The sequence below is a fragment of the Pagrus pagrus genome (genome assembly GCF_965226575.1).
Source record: "Pagrus pagrus genome assembly, chromosome: 9".
Lineage (NCBI taxonomy): Eukaryota > Metazoa > Chordata > Actinopteri > Spariformes > Sparidae > Pagrus > Pagrus pagrus.
In genome coordinates, this window is record NC_140193.1 from 14276524 (window position 1) to 14293302 (window position 16779).

Here is a 16779-nt window from a genome sequence, read left to right on the forward strand (position 1 = left end):
AGATGGATGATAAATATCCATTTCCTACCACTGTACAAAAAAAAAAGCCAGAATATCCCGGATATTAACTTTACCATATTATTCTAGTGCTGTCATTTCAGCCATTTGGAGTCTGCACAGTAGTGATGGGTTCAACTTTCAATAATGATTTTTCACTCTTTTTCACTTTCACTAACTTATTAAAACCAAACTTAGGACCAAAAACAAAACAAACAACCTAAAATGACAGAAATCATCTTTCCGAGAAATTAATTTGACGTGTGCTTTGAGATTTTAGTTTGGCCCATTTCCAATCTGCTAATATGGAGGGAGGCACCATTAAAGCAATTTCATTTCATTAAGTTAACATGTTGGTAGTTGTTGTCCAAATCCATTCTTAGGATCATTACATTTACATTTACATTTAGGGCATTTAGCAGACGCTTTTGTCCAAAGCGACTTACAATAAGTACATTTTTCACAAGAAAGAAACCACAACATATCACCGATGATAAAGTAGAGAAGAAAAAATAGAAACAAATTTTCAAGCCCTCATCTGAGCAAAGTAGCTGTTATTTAGTGCTCATTAGTACCGATCAACTCACGCTTATTTGCTTAAGTATATTATCTGACGATTGCTTTAGCCCTGTTTGACTGGATTTAGATTTTAAAAAGATCATCTATTTTTGGTCACTTAATGTAGACTAAAATTATATGCAAATGTTTTTGTTGCATGCCCAATTAACAAATTTATCCTTTGTGCAGAGTCTTGCTACCATGCTGCCAACACCTCTTCATTCCAGACGATCTCAGTCTAGCCTGCAGTACCCACCTGAAAGAACTGGCCAGAAAATGTAAGTCACTTCATAGAATACAGGAATTCAAATTTGCATGTTTTCATACTATATATACATATATTTATGTATATATATATTTTTCATGAATCTTTTCTAGATCTCTTCAAGGTCATCAACATTGATGCAGACCAGGTGGCTGAGTATGCGAGAAGGTATTTGCCACAGGACTGGAAGCAGATGGGGACAGGGCTTGTTACCTGGGACTTCAGCAACAGTCAACTTCCACCTTTGGACTGGCTCCAAGAATTCTGGAAATTTCTCAATACTCACTTCAAAGAGTTAAGTAAATTTACTGGAATGCCATTAATACCAGTCAGTCCCCTGTCTGGCAGTCAGCCTGTATCACTAGCAAGACTACAGCAGAACACAACTCTTATTTTTCAGAAAAGCAAACAGATTGACTTGCCAGAACAAATAGCTCAGTTGGTGAACAAAGTAGGTGGCACAGTGGTGAGAGGCAACGAGTGGCTCAAGCACGAAGACTTAGACTCTTATGTGCTTTGCCCATATCCAAGGAGTGTCATGAAAGTCTTTGTGAATTTAGATTCTCAGGATCTCATCAGAGAACTCAAGACTGCCTCTCACAGGGCAAGAGAAGAACTGAAAGATTATCTCTCTCGTCTGGATTCTCTCTCAGTCAGTGAGAAAGATTTTCTCTCAAAGTTGCCTCTGTTTCAAACCATGAAAGGCTCATGTGTCGCAGCTCAATCAAAGCAGGCTGTGCTCCTGATTTCTGGTCTAACAGTACCAACAGAGTTCCCTATGCCTGATTCAGTTGTGCAGTGTGCAACTGAGGCTGATCGCAGACTGTTACAGCTGCTCAAAGTTAAACTCTTGGACACAGCTGAAGCAGCCACTCTTCTCATTCACTGTATTGAGAGGGGAGTTTGCAACAAAGAAAACACTGAGAAAATCATGACCTGGATTTTACAGCATGGTGCTGTCCTTTTCTCTCAAAACCAGACTTTGAAATGCAAATGTAAGGACTTGAGCTTCATTGAAGTCAATGGAGAGCTGAAAAAGACCCCACATTTTTTTGATCCAACTATTCAAAGTTTCAAAGTCATTTTTGAGTCAGATTTCTTCCCCCCACCTGTATACACTGAAACATCGGAGATGCTTAAAAGTCTAACGGATCTTGGATTGCTAAATAAAGAAGTGGATGTGTCACCTGAGCACTTATTGCATGCCGCCACACTGATTGACCAACTGGATGCTGACTCTCAATCTGAGGCTCTCAAAAGGGCTCAGGTGCTCTTGAAAATGTTGGATACTAATGATCTACTGTCAAAATTTTCTGATGATCAGCTTGATTGCCTGAAAATGCTAAAATGGGTCCCATGTGCTAAGTCCTTTGATGACAAAAAACACTGCAATGAAGAATCTCAGGAAAGTTGTTTCTTCTGTCCGGATGAAATAAGGCATTCTATGTATGAGGACATTGTTGGGCATGTCATGCCTCTGGTGGGACATTTCAGTGACAGAGTTACCAGCAAACTTGGTCTCAAACGCCTACCCCCACCTGAAAAAGTGATAGAGAATTTGTCAGTCTTGAAATCGGAAGCAGAGACCATGGCCGATCCTGAAACCAATGGCGATTTTAAAAGGAAGTTGCGTAGCATTTACGAACACATGCAGAACAACATCTCTGCATTTGCAAAAGTGATGAACAAGAACACACACTGGTTGTGGAGCCACAACCAGTTTGTATCACCACAGGATCTGGTTCTAGATTACCCCCCTAATCTCGATCTGAGCGCTTACATTGGGAAGGTGCCAGATGAATTTCTGCCGTACAAGAGGTTGCTCAAAGAGTTTGGCCTGAAAACATCACTCTCAGATGACGAAATTGTTGGCATTCTACATTCTCTTCAGCAAACGATTGAAGAAAGGCAACAGCCATTTGCAAGTTCCTCTGAGATAAAAGCGTCAATCGAAATTCTTAACTGGCTGTGGAAAGAGAAGAAGACAGTTCAGGATGACATCCTGGTGCCAGTCCTCATGGAGGGTGAACAATATACCCTTAAACCACTGTCAACAGCAGTCTTCTGTGATGTAAGCAAAAATGGGCTGAATGAGCTGATGTACAGCCAAGAGGAAGTCCATGTTGTCCATGAGGAAATCCCAAAAGCAGCAGCTGAATGGTTGAACATCCGATTTCTCAGTACCTACATCCTCGATCCAGAGTTAGTGGGAATCGAACAGTGTGGTCAGTCTGAACCGATTACAACAAGGATTAAAAACATTCTTAAAGAATATGATGAAGAAAGTGACATCTTCAAAGAGCTTATACAAAATGCAGAGGATGCTGGGGCAGAAACCTGTAAGTTCTTGGTGGATTTCAGAGTGCACAAAGATGCCGCTGAAAGTCTCATTGACCCTGACATGAACCTTTGTCAGGGACCTTGTCTTTGGGCTTTTAATAATGAGCAGTTCACAGCTGAGGATTGGGCAAATATTGTCAGAGTTGGCGCTGCTTCGAAAGAAAACAAGGTGGAGAAAATTGGAAAGTTTGGACTTGGATTCAATACTGTGTATCATGTGACAGATATTCCTTCTATCCTCAGTGGCAATAGTCTTCTCATCCTTGATCCAAATGTAACTCACCTCAAGAAACACATCAAACATAAAACAAATCCTGGAATCAAGCTGAATCTCGCTGAACAGCGACTTTTCCATTGCTTTCCTGGTCAGTTTGGACCATATGAACGCATTTTTGATTGTAACTTCACCAAACAAAGTCCGCCCAAACCCTATCCAGGCACTCTCATCAAACTACCTTTCCGAACTGAAAAAGAGGCTCTCAAGTCAGAAATAAGCACAAAGGTGTATCACAAACACAATATTGTCACTTTTCAACAGCACTTTATTGAGAATTCACAAACTCACCTGCTTTTTCTGAAGAACATCGATACATTATCCCTACAAAGTATCTCAAAGGATGCATCAACTCCGCCAAGAAAAGACGAAATAGAAATCGTCTTCACAGGTTCCAAAACCACTCTGAGCACAATGAGGATTCATGATGAAACCAATGTGTCAAAGCAGCTTCAAGCTGAGAAATCATTGATGAAACTTGATGGAAAATGCAAAGACATCATCGACTGCTGCACAGTAAACATTGTACAAATAACAAATCAGCAATCTGGTGTTACTGAAGTCCAGTCCTGGCTCCTGTACAACTGCTTTGGGACACAACATTCTTTGGAAATGGCCCTTCAAGAAAATAAGAAAGCCAGTTTCTCTTTGCCCATTGGGGGGATTGCTGTACCTTTGGAGAATGATCCAAAAACTGGTAAACTGGCCTCATTACAAACTAATCTTGTTGGACAGGCATTTTCATTCCTTCCTCTTTCAATTCACACAGGTCTTCCAGTCAATGTGAATGGAACATTTGCTGTGACGAGCAACCGAAAAGGTCTTTGGGAGAGTGGAGTGAAACATGACTGGAACAAAGCCCTTCTTCAGGATCCCGTAGTGACGGCATATGTGACTGCAGTCTTGGCACTAAAGGAAATGTCTGAAAACAAGCAACTGGAATCTTACAATTATCACACCTTTTGGCCAAATAGAGAGAAAGTGAGTGAAACGTTCAAGCCTTTGGTGGATGCATTTTATTCCGTCATTGCCCAGCATTCCATTGGTCCAGAGATCTTTAGTGATGGAGAACATTGGTGCTCAATGGACAATGCCATATTTCTACATGAGAGCATTGAGGAGGATAAAGACATCAGTGCACTTGCAGTGCAGGTGTGCAAGAAATATGCAAAAGCACCCAACCATTTTGTCCCTCTTCCACTGTGGTTGAGAAAGAGCTTCAAACAGGCTGGCCTAGAAAAGGTTTTGCAGAATAGAACATGGAACTGGGAGAGGTTTTTCCAAGAAGCAGTGTTTAACAACCTTGGTACCTTGGATCCTAAGAGTAGAGATACTCTTGTGCTGCATGCTATTGACCTTAACATCAAAGACATTGACAATCAACTTGTCTGCTATCCATGCATCCCAACAAAAGGCGGACAACTCCAGTACATCAAGAAACTTGTGAATCCATCAGGGAAAGTGGCTTGTCTTTTTGAACCAGAAGAGGGGCGCTTGCTTGGTGGTACCAAAAATGACTTTTGCTCCCCAAAAAGGATTAAACGCTTGGTGGAACTTGGAATGGCAAATGATCATCTCCCATTGGAAGACATCACAGAGAAAGCGGGCACAATCGCCAAAACCTGGAGCACTGACAAAGAGAAGGCATATGTGCATCTGAAGTGCCTTCTTGAACTTATGAGGGATCACATGAATGACAAAGACTCTCTCCACTGGGAAACACTCAGGAAGACTGAATTTCTCCCAGCATTTCCCCCTGGAGACACAAAAATGGAAAGAAATGTAACACTTGGAAGGCCCACTGATATTTTTAGTGACAAATGCTCCCTACTCGTTAACATGACACAACCAGTGCTGGATCATACCAATCTGAAAATACACAACACTGATCCAGTCCTACAGATTTTGGGAGTTCATGACAGTCCAAAGCCTGAGGCAGTACTTCAGCAGCTGCAAGAAGCATGCAGGCAGTCTCAATCCATTGACAGATCCATGCTTCACAACATAGCATATCAATGCTACAATTTTCTGGATCAATGGCTTATTGATCCTGACAATTCCAGTTTCATTTCACAGAGGGCAAAATCCTTCCCATTCATTCTTGTTAGCGGCACATTTGTGAATGTGGACCGTGTCGCAGAAAATGAGCAATTTGAAGCAAAACCTTACCTCTATGTGCTTCCACCTAACTTCACTATTTTCAAGAGGTTGTGGGAAAGTGTAGGTGTTGAAAAACATTTTTCAGTAAGTCAGTTTCAAACTGTGCTCCAGGAATTGCACTCTCAACATGACAACAAGCCCCTTCCAAAGACTGATTTATCAATTTGCCTCACAATTTTAAACACAGGGATTTATGAGGCCAAAGAGAAAACAACCAGTGACTGGCTGATACCCAATGAACATGGTGTTTTACAACCTGCAAGTAAGTTGTTCTACAATGACAGCCCATGGATGCCAGTTGCTTCAGGTATCACGTTATGCCATGAGAAGATCCCACGTGTTATGGCTTGCCATTTTGGAATCAAAACTACCAGGCATCATACTCTGCAAAACCATGTAGTTGGCAACATTTTACCATTTGCTTTTGAGTTTCAACAGCAGGAACAACTAACTGTTCGAATTAAAAACATCATTTCAGCCTATCCAGCAAAGAAGGATATCCTTAAAGAGCTTATCCAAAATGCTGATGACGCAGAGGCAACCGAAATTCACTTTGTTTGGGACAAACGACATCATGGCAAAGAAAAAACATTTGGAGAGAAATGGAACCATCTGCAGGGTCCAGCACTGTGTGTGTTCAACAACAAAGTGTTTTCCAATGCAGACCTGAAAGGCATTCAACAGCTGGGAGAGGGAGGAAAGCACAACTCTCCGGGAAAAATAGGAAAATATGGAGTGGGATTCAACTCTGTTTATCATCTCACTGACTGCCCCTCAATCCTCACTGGAGATGAATTACTCTGCATTTCTGATCCCAATGAAGAGTACATTGAAAGTTATTCAGACCAAGCACGACCTGGCATTGGCTATGAACTAGCTGACACTTTCAAGAACATGTACATGGATGTCTACAAATCCTTTCTTCCTGACAAGTTCACTCTTAAAGAGGGCACCATGTTCAGATTACCACTGAGGACAGATGCCATGGCAGAGAGCTCTAAGATATCAAAGCAGGAAATCACTGACGATGGCATGAAAAGTCTCTGCTCTGCCCTTTCTGAAGATCCTGAAGGACTAATAATGTTTTTGAAAAACATCTGCAAAATAAAGGTCCATATGATCAGTGAACATTCAGAGACACTTGAAACCATATTCGTGGTTGAAAAAAGTCTACCACAAATGAGCAGAGAAGGAAAGGAGGCTTTTGCAAACCTTCAACAAAATGCGCTGCAATCTGACAAACCAGTAACGCCACACAAGGCCATTTATGAATTCACGATTTCAATGTCAGATAAAAGACAAAGTAATTGGATCATTGCAGAACAGTTTGGCTCATTCAAAAACAGTGATGAAAGAGAATTAACAGTGTCAGACAAACTTCCTCAAGCAGCAATAGCAGCGCTTGTGAGCTCAAAGGGTCCACCACCATCTAACCACACAGATTTCAGTGGAGAAGCCTTTTGTTCACTTCCTTTGCCAGGGAAAACTGGACTGCCAGTGCATGTCAATGCAAACTTTGAGGTGGATTCTGCCAGGAAAAGCCTTTGGAAAGAGGATGGGCAAAGTCAAAAATCTAACTGGAATGAATCTTTGAAACAGAATGTCATTGCTCCACTGTATGCAGATCTCCTTCATTACATCAGCCGTAAAATTGGAGATAAGAAAGTCACTTTTGCACAGATTGAGCCATGTTTAAGTTGCTTTTACTTGTGTTTTTGGCCAACTGTGTCCAAAGATGTTGTTAAGGATTGGCATGAAATGATACATGAGGTATACAGATCCATCAGCGAAAGAGGCCTCAATGTGATTCCAGTGTTGAGGAGTTCAACACGTGTCATTGCAAACCGTGAGTTCAAGGAGTACTCTTTTGACTGGTGTAACGTCAGAGACACTGAATCAACTGAGGCACCTTACCTGACACACCCAGGAAGTTACAAGATTAATCCCATTTTGGAAGATCTTGGAATGACATTGGTTCCTTTTTTCACGGAGATGCAAAGAGTTTGGGAAAGTTTCAAATCTGCTGATGTTAAAGTGAAAGATGTGACTTCTTTATCTGTGCAGACATTCCTGAGAGAAAAGCCGCTCAATGACCCAACAAAAACAGATAAGGATTTACCCCTGCCTATAACTGCCACTCTGATCAGAGATGAAACAAGATGTTCAGAGCTCTTGAGTTTCTGCTTAAAGGAGTTTAAAAAAGACTTGAAAAAGATCACAGAGGACAATACCAGTTTACTCGATGGGCTACCACTTCTTCTAACAAGAGACAAAGTTTTGAGAGTGTTTAACTCCAAAACTCCCAAGCTGATATCAGGATATGACAGTCTGTTCTTTGACCATGAGGACCAATTTGCAGATTGTCAGACAAACAAAGACCACATCAAAGTTCTACAAGCTTTCAATCTTGTCACAAGTTTGACAGTTCACTGTGCAGAGAAATATCTGAAACCCGCAATTCAGCATCTTCTACAGGGCTGTGAGGTTGATCCACACACTGGTCTTCATGTCCCAAATGAAACAACGTTAAAGTGGCTGAAATCTCTTTGGAAGTTCTTAGACAGTCAGATTAAGCCTGCAACATCTAGTGATGATGGAAGATGTTTGACATTGAGTGATGTGAGGCAGCTCTTCAGTGACTGCTGCTTTTTACCTGTTGTGTGTCCAAGGTTGAACAACAAACACTTCCTGACAACAATGAAGGAGATGCCAAATGTGATTCACTTCTCGTCAGAAAGAGACCTATCAGGCATCCTCTTTAAACTCGGTTTCATGAAGCTTGACAGTGTATTCTTCTCTGAGATACATGGAGACCGACATCATGTTCATTCACTTCTACACCCTGAACTTATGGATGTGGATAATAAAAGCTCTGTGTTGGACCAGGTCTACAACATTAAACACTCAGAGTTTTCCCAGCTTTCCACTGATGAGATAAAAGAGCTTCAGCGTTTCCTGCAGGAAGGAGTATCCAAATCCAAAGACAAACAAGAGTATCAGAGAAAGCTCAAATCCTTACCATTATTTGAAACAATACATGGCAACTGTGTGAGGATTGATGGACATGAGGTATTTATCCTCAACAGCACTACTTCCTTGACATTTTCAGATTTGTTCACCCTGGCCGACAGCAGCAGCATTCTTCTCAAAAAAAGTCTAGAGAACGAAAGACTGTCAGAAATACTGAAAATACAAATTCTAACTGATTTGGAGTTTTTCATGAAGTTCATTCTTCCCATTGTACGCACACTCACAGAGAGCCAGCTGCTTCAGTGCCTCAAACTGTTACTGTCACTGCAATACATTTTCAGTTGTTCTCCGCACAAGGACAAAATCATCTCCTCACTGAAGACAGTCAAACTGATTCGCAGTTCTCAAGACAGTTTGGAGACAGTGTCCTACTACTTTGACGACAGTGTTGAGCTGTACAAGAAAATGGTGCCCCAAGAGAGATTTGTGCCAAAGAGATTTTGGACAGAGTTGTGTGGAGAAACTCTTCCAACAACAAACCAACTAAAAGAGTTACTTCAAGAACTTGGAATGAAGCATGTTGTGTCAAACGATGACATAATAAATTTTGCATACCAGTTAGAATCAGAGGCTAAAGGAAACTGTCAGTATAAAGAGTTGAAAGAGAAATCATTATTAATTTTCGATGCAGCTTTGGCTATAGTGAACAACCACGATAACAAAGAGGAAAAGTTGCTGGAGAGCATAGCTGACATCAAGTTCATTTTCCCTGTGAACATTAGAAAAGAACTGTGCAACTACCACCAACCATTTGCTGCTGAGAGAACTGCTGTTAAAATCAAAGGATCTTTGATCGAAAGCGATGCCAAGCATCAAGAACTGATCTGGTCTTCAATGCCAATCATACATCTGCCAGCTTATAAGTCAAAGAGGCTCATGACTATGATGAAAAATGCAGGAGCTCATGAACAACCAACTTCAAGCTGTGTAACCAGTAACATGAGCAACATCTGTCAGTCCCCCTGTAAAACTGACCAGTTGATCAAAACCCGTGCTAATGTGTTTCGAAGTTCGTATGCCTACCTGCACGCAAACAGGTTTGAAGGCCGTCCACTAGCTGATCTTCCTGTTGTGTTGGTTGAAAAAGACAAAGAACTTGTGAGGCCTGATGATGTGTGTCTTTCACTCCCCTATTATCGTGAGTTCAGGCCGTATTTGTACAGCATTTCTCCCCAGGATGTGATGTTCACAGATTTCTTCAAGAAAATTGGGGTAAAGGACAAACCTACTGCAGTGCAGTATTGTAATGTTCTGGCAGCAATTTATGCTGATTCCTGTGATGAACCAGAACCAAACCCAAACCAACTGAAAACTGTAAAACGCGCTGTTCAGCAGTTTTTTCAGTTAATCAAATCTCAAGGAAATCGTTCCCATGTTGATGATGCAAAGACTTTGTATCTTCCTGCAAGAGATGGTAAATTATACCCATCATGCACACTCTACTACAATGACACAACGTTTGAGATCAAAAGGTTGGAAGATGCGCTGGAGAATAAGTTCCTGTTGCTTGAGAAACTCAGTGAATGTCATTTGGGCCCTGACATCTATGAGCATCATTGGTTGGTGAAGTTGCTGCCTCAGAAATTTCAGCCTAAGTTGTTGTCTCAAATCACTGAGGAAAAAGTAGTGGAATTACACATGCAGCTTTGTGACCTTGAAACTTACTGTGAATTTCGTGGATGGTTTTACAAGCATCTTACCTCTCCAGCATTTAGACATGGATTGATTTGTCTTATCAGACAGCAGTCACAGGGAAAAATTACACCAGAAGAAGCTTCTGAGATGTGCATGAAGACTTTTGGCAGTATTCAGATTGTCTGCTGCAATCGTCTGGAAACAAAGCTTTGGCTGGGAAAAGAGCCGATACACAAAACTGCCACCGAAACTGATGTTTTTGTCAACCGAGAGCAACAAGATTGCATCTTTTATTTAAAACACAATAATGACATGGCTCCTAAAGTGTTAACTGACATCAATATGACATTGATAAAGGAGATTAATGCTCTTTTAGGTAACACATTTGAATCAATTTACCTCCTGGTGCTCGGACAACTTCTCATGTGTGATAACCTGCAAGACATTAAGAAAACTCTGGCTAAGAACGAGATACATGACAGTGCTGAAACTGAAGGCGTCAATCAACAACCAGCCCCTGGAACAGATATTCCAGAGGAATGCCACGATTTCTTAGACATGAACTTTCTCAACAACTTTGAAGAGGGGGAATACGTTGGCTACAGCACTAACAACAAGTACATTTATGCAGTTATTGTTGAAGAACTGACTGGGCACGATGGACCATATTCATGGCGATACAAAATAGATATTGGGGGGGATGAGCCAATTGAAGTCAGTTGTCTTGACCTGTATCAGATTAAACGACAAAAGAAAACAAAAGGGAGGACTTGCACATCTGCTGAAGCCTCTTGCATGGAGCTTGAGCCACTAGCGGGAGCTGGGCCACATTCTTCCCAGTCATCAACTACAAGTTCCTCATCTACAAGTTCCTCATCTACAGGATCCTTACCAACGTCTATTGAAGAAGCTAAAAGGGAAATTGACAAGTGTTTGGCAGAGATCTGGACTCTACCTCGAGAGGAGAGGGAGAAAGCCAAACGACGACTGTACCTGAGATGGCATCCTGACAAAAACCCTGACTGTGAGTCACTTGCCACTGAGGTATGCCAATACTTGCAGAATCGATATAATGAGCTCGACAGGACTGCAGGTTCGTCCTCTTCAAGGGGAAACTCAAATTTCAGAGACTTCTATGATCAGTGGAATCAGGAGGCCAGGCGACACAGAAACGGTCGAGAGAGATTCTTTAGAGCCCACCAGTCCTACAACTTTTGGAACCATAATGAAAATGTCCCGAGGCCAAACAGAGAAGAGGCCCAGCGCTGGTGTAGACAGGCTCGTTGTGATCTCAATGCAGCTTACAAAGACACAGGTGGGGGCAGCACAGAGTGGTGTCTGTTCAAAGTCCATCAAGTAGTGGAAAAGGCTCTCATAGCTGCTGAGTATAAAAGACATGGTCAACATCCCAACAGCAGCTCCATTTCAGCCCTAGCTGTACGAGTTTCCCTTTATAACGTCCAACTGAGAGTTCTACCCCAAATTGTGGAAAATCTGAAGACGCTGGGAGTAGACGGCAAAAAGACTCAGTATCCCAACTGCCATCCATTTCCCCATATTCCAAATGGACAGTTCAAATCAGAGAATGAAATGTTGGCACTGAGCAAGGCATCTGAGCTTCTCGATAAAGTAGAGGCGTATGTGAACTAGGAATTCAAAACAGATACATCATTTTTGACATGTTAAAAAAGCTGTTACCATATTGTGATCTTGAACAATACTGATAACAAAACAACAGCATAATTTGTTAAACAGTTCGAACATAAGAATGATGACTGTTACACATATTCTAATCTTTGACTCTTTACTGTAGAGCAGTTTTTTATTAGCAATTTTGTGAACATTTATGACCAATCACTGAGGACCAGTAAAATAAGTGTAAGGCTTTATGAAATGCTTTTTTTTCCTTTGCAATGTTGTAAACATTTATAAATACTTACTGATGCCCAGTATAATCACTGTATGACTTTGTTATGAAAATGGATTTTTTTTTCATATTGTGGTAAACATTTATAAGTACTCACTGATGGCAAATACAATCACTCTATGAAAATGTGCTTTATGAAATGATTTTTTTTTTTGTTGTTGCAATTTTATAAACATTTATGACTACCCCATGAGGACCAATATGATCAGAGTACAGTTTTGCTAGGAAATTATTTTTATATTTTATTTTCTTTGTAATGTTGTAAACATTTATGAATACTCACTGAGGACCGGTATAATCAGTGTACAGCTTTGTTATGAAATTAAATATCTTTTTTTTAATTTGCAGTCTTGTAAACATGTTTAACTACTTACTCTAAATAGAATCACTGCATTAAATACTTATATACTTAAATACTGTCTAAATGCAAATGTATTTTTTTTGCCATATTGTAAACATTTATGACTACTCACTGAGGACCGATACGGTATTTTCAACATATGATGTATGAAATGAAATATCTTGTTTTTTGGTTTTTGTTTTAGCAACGTTGTGAAAATGTTTACTACTCACTGAGGACCAAATGAGAAATTATTTTTATATTTTATTTTCTTTGTAATGTTGTAAACATTTATGAATACTCACTGAGGACCGGTATAATCAGTGTACAGCTTTGTTATGAAATTAAATATCTTTTTTTACTTTGCAGTCTTGTAAACATGGATAACTACTCAGTGCGAATAGAATCACTGCATTAAATACTTTACTATCCAAACGCAATTTTTTTTTTTTGCCATATTGTAAACATTTATGACTACTCACTGAGGACCAATACAGTATATTCACCATATGTATGAAATGAAATATCTTGTTTTTTGGTTTTTGTTTTAGTAACTCACTGAGGACCAATATAATCACGGTATGACTTTGTTATGGAAATGCAAATATAAAAAATTTAGAAGAATTTTGTCTTTTTTGTTGCTGTTGTATTAACCTTTACCTTCTGAAAAAAAATAATAAAACATTGAAATTTAATCAAGGATGAAACTGCAGTTCCTGTTTCATATCTTTAAATGTCATGGTAAAATGTTGCCAGGGGTAGCTACAACTAGTGAATTTAAAATTTCCTCTCTCATTTTCCAGATCATACAACCATGATTCCCAAAATGTTAGGACGTTGTCTAAATCAATAAAAACAGCATGCAATCTTTTGCCAACTGTTACAGACAGGGGTTTAATTATATATCTGTTATACAATTATGTGTTTCACAAAGTAGTGAACCATCCTTGCTTGTGAATGACTGAGCCTTTCGAGGACACCCCCTTAATACCCAATCATGATAATATCACCTGTCACCAATTTACTTGTGGAATATTTTCAATTCAATTCAATTAATTCAATTAAGTTGATGAGGTAAAACATTAAATTTATGAACTACAGAACAAGCCTAAAATTTTGATAAAAGCAGCCGATAAGGGAGGGGCTATAGTTGTACAAAATACTAAGGATTATACAACTAAGGCCTTTAGACAACTTGGTGATGCCTCTTTTTACAGACAGTTACCACATAACCCAGTGGAGACCTTTGTAGAAGAGAGGGATTCTATTCTGAACAGAGCCTTGGAGAACCAGTGGATCACTAAAAAGCAATTTGAATTTCTGAAAGTACCCAATGACTCCTGTGTTCTACTTATTGCCCAAAATACACAAGTGATTTGTGAATCCTCCGGGCAGACTAATTGTAGCAAGTAAGAACTCATTGTCTGAACCTTTAAGCCAATTTGTGGACTTTTTCATTAAAGACATTGTGAAGACATTACCATCATATGTGGCAGACACCACTGATGTCTTAAAATTGCTGACTCACATTACTATGGCTGAAAACTCTTTTCTGGTTACTTTTGATGTTGAAGCCCTTTATACCAACATCCCACATGAAGGTGGTTTAGAAGCCATGGACTTTTACTTGGAACCTAGAAAAGATGTTCTCCCTGCCGAACTGCTTATGATATTGACGAAGTTTATTCTGAAGTCTAATTACTTTATGTTTAATTAAAAAATATTTTTTGCAATCTCAAGGCACGAGTATGGGGTCACCTTTTGCCCCTAACTATGCAAATTTGTATATGGGATTGTGGGAATAAAAGCATATATTTAATAACAATCCATTTTCTGGTAACATTTTGTTTTTTCGCAGATTTACTGATGACATTGTGATGGGATTTGTAGGCAGTGAAGATGACCTTAAGGTATTCAATTATTACATTAATGGGACATATTCTAACTAAATTCACTATGGAATATAGTCAAAAAGAGATTCATTTTTCACATCTACTCATTTCTGTGAATGACAACAGGAGATTGGAGACATCTATCTATCGTAAAAACATCGAAACAGAAACACTGTTTTACATGCAACTAGTTTCCATCCTGACCACCTCATTAATAATATCCCATATGGGCAGTTCATCAGGTTGAGAAGAATATGCAGTAATGAAGAGGATTACCACATTAAGGCTAAAGAAATGGCTGAACGGTTCAAACAAAGGGGATATGACAAATCTCTTATTGACAGGGCTATTAGAAGGCTAATAAGAGGGAGAGGGATGAATTATTAAATCCTCCACCTTCTCAGCATGAAAATATAAACAGAACCACCTATGTGTCAGAATATTCCACAGCTTCAAGGCAAGTCAAACAAATTATTAATAGACATTGGAAAGTACTAGAATGTGACCTGAGCCTAAACCATCTATCTGCCTCCAGACCTCGATTTTGCTTCAAGAGAGGCAGAAATGTGAGAGACACTGTTGTCAGTTCCATGTATAGTGAACCAACACAAACCAACTGGCTTTCTCAGCAAGTTTATGGGAATTATAGATGTGGAAAATGTGCACATTGTGCCAACACATTTGATACAAAACATTTGATCATCCCCATTCAGGAAAGAAATATATTGTAAAAGAATTTATCAATTGTCTTTCCACTCATGTAATTTATGTGCTTATTTGCCCATGCGGCTTGATGTATGTTGGCCAAACAAAGCGTAATCTGAAGTTGAGGATTGCTGAGCATAAAGCGGCCATCAGAAACAATAATCTTGATTACGCCATCGCCAGACATTGCAAAGATAAAAATCATGGTTCTGCAGCTTCCCTCAGATTTATTGGAATTGAAAGAGTGTTGCCTAATCCGAGAGGGGGGAACATCATCAAACAGCTCCTGAGAAGGGAAGCATTTTGGATTAATGAACGGTCTGCTGTTGAACCTTTTGGAATGAATGATGCACAGGATTTGAGTTGTTTTCTTTAACCTTTTTCTCCCCGTAGGATACATAGGGTAAGTTGAGCCATCACCCTGCGTAGGGAAAGTTGTACCATCCTGCGTAGGGAAAGTCGAGCCTGCACTATCACCTGCGGAGCAGTGAGTAAGGGATAGATTTGTAGGATGTATATTATTCTTGTCATGTTATATTGTTTTTCTGCATAAAGGTATTTGTATTTCTGTATATAGGTACTGGCTGTGGTCTCAAGCTGGGATATAGTACTTTGTAGTATTTCTACTTTTTTTCCCTCGTTTTGTGTATTATTGTTTGCTCATATGTAAATAGATTTTGCTATAATATTCATGCATTGAAATTTTGAAGTTTTTAACTTTATACCATGGTTGATACATATTTTTCAACTTCATGATTGATGTAATTGTATTGTTTTGTATACTGTGATGTGTTTACTGTTTGAGTCTTGCTTAGAAAAAAAGAAAAAAATGAAATTGGTCATGTGAACAGCAAGCATTTAAACACACCTGCGAATGCTCAGGTCAGACCTGAGGTGAACCTGATGACGCTGAACGCCAAACGAGTTGTTTCCTTTAATAAAGTACTATAGTAAAGTCTATGTCAGTGTGCAGAGGATTTGTTTGTTAAGCTCACACGTTCCTGCTGCCTACCAGCACCTGACTACCTGTGGCTGTGCAAGGAGATTTCATTGATTCCATTAAATATATTGTCTTTGTACTTTTTAAAATGTAATATATGCCAAAAATGGTTAGAAAATTATTACATTCTGTTTAATTATGTTTTACACAGCTTTCTAACTTGTTTTTGGACTATTCTGGACTGGCGTTTACATGGGTTCCCTATAAAATTAACTACAAAAATACAGTTTTGTCTGCCACCCAGCACAGGGTAACACATGAAAAGGAAGGATAGCTGGTTATCCCTGTGGACAAATCCATATGAGCACTGCCGTTTCCTGTCATAAAATCCTAAATCTGTAGCCCAGAAAGTTTGAGTTGTATGGCATCTGTAAAAAGTTTCTCAACCTTGAACCAAAAATCACAAAAACTCAGTATGAGGTAGTGGAAATGTTTTCAAATTGAACTGTAAAGCACCCATGGTAAGCCAACTTCTGAGCCTACATGTTTAGTTCTTAGCGTACTTACAAATGCCAATAGGATTTTTAATGAATTTTTTCACTTTGTCTGTGAGATATAATTCCAGTTTAATACCTTCAACCTGAGCGGCAGTATTATCAGCCAGAATATTGAACACAGCTGTGTGGGCGTCCATGGTTTTTACAATTAGCTCAAGC

The 16779-nt window shown here is 39.5% G+C and overlaps 1 protein-coding gene across 1 annotated transcript; it reads left to right on the top strand.

The window, feature by feature from the left end:
• Positions 1-735: 735 nt before the first annotated feature.
• On the top strand, positions 736-13221 carry LOC311262802 (sacsin-like). The gene is made up of 2 exons (XM_084362526.1): positions 736-833; positions 934-13221. The coding sequence occupies exon 2, from the start codon at positions 1014-1016 to the stop codon at positions 11907-11909; it is 10896 nt and encodes a 3631-aa protein (XP_084218652.1). The 5' UTR covers positions 736-833; positions 934-1013; the 3' UTR covers positions 11910-13221.
• The last annotated feature ends 3558 nt before the right edge of the window (positions 13222-16779 follow it).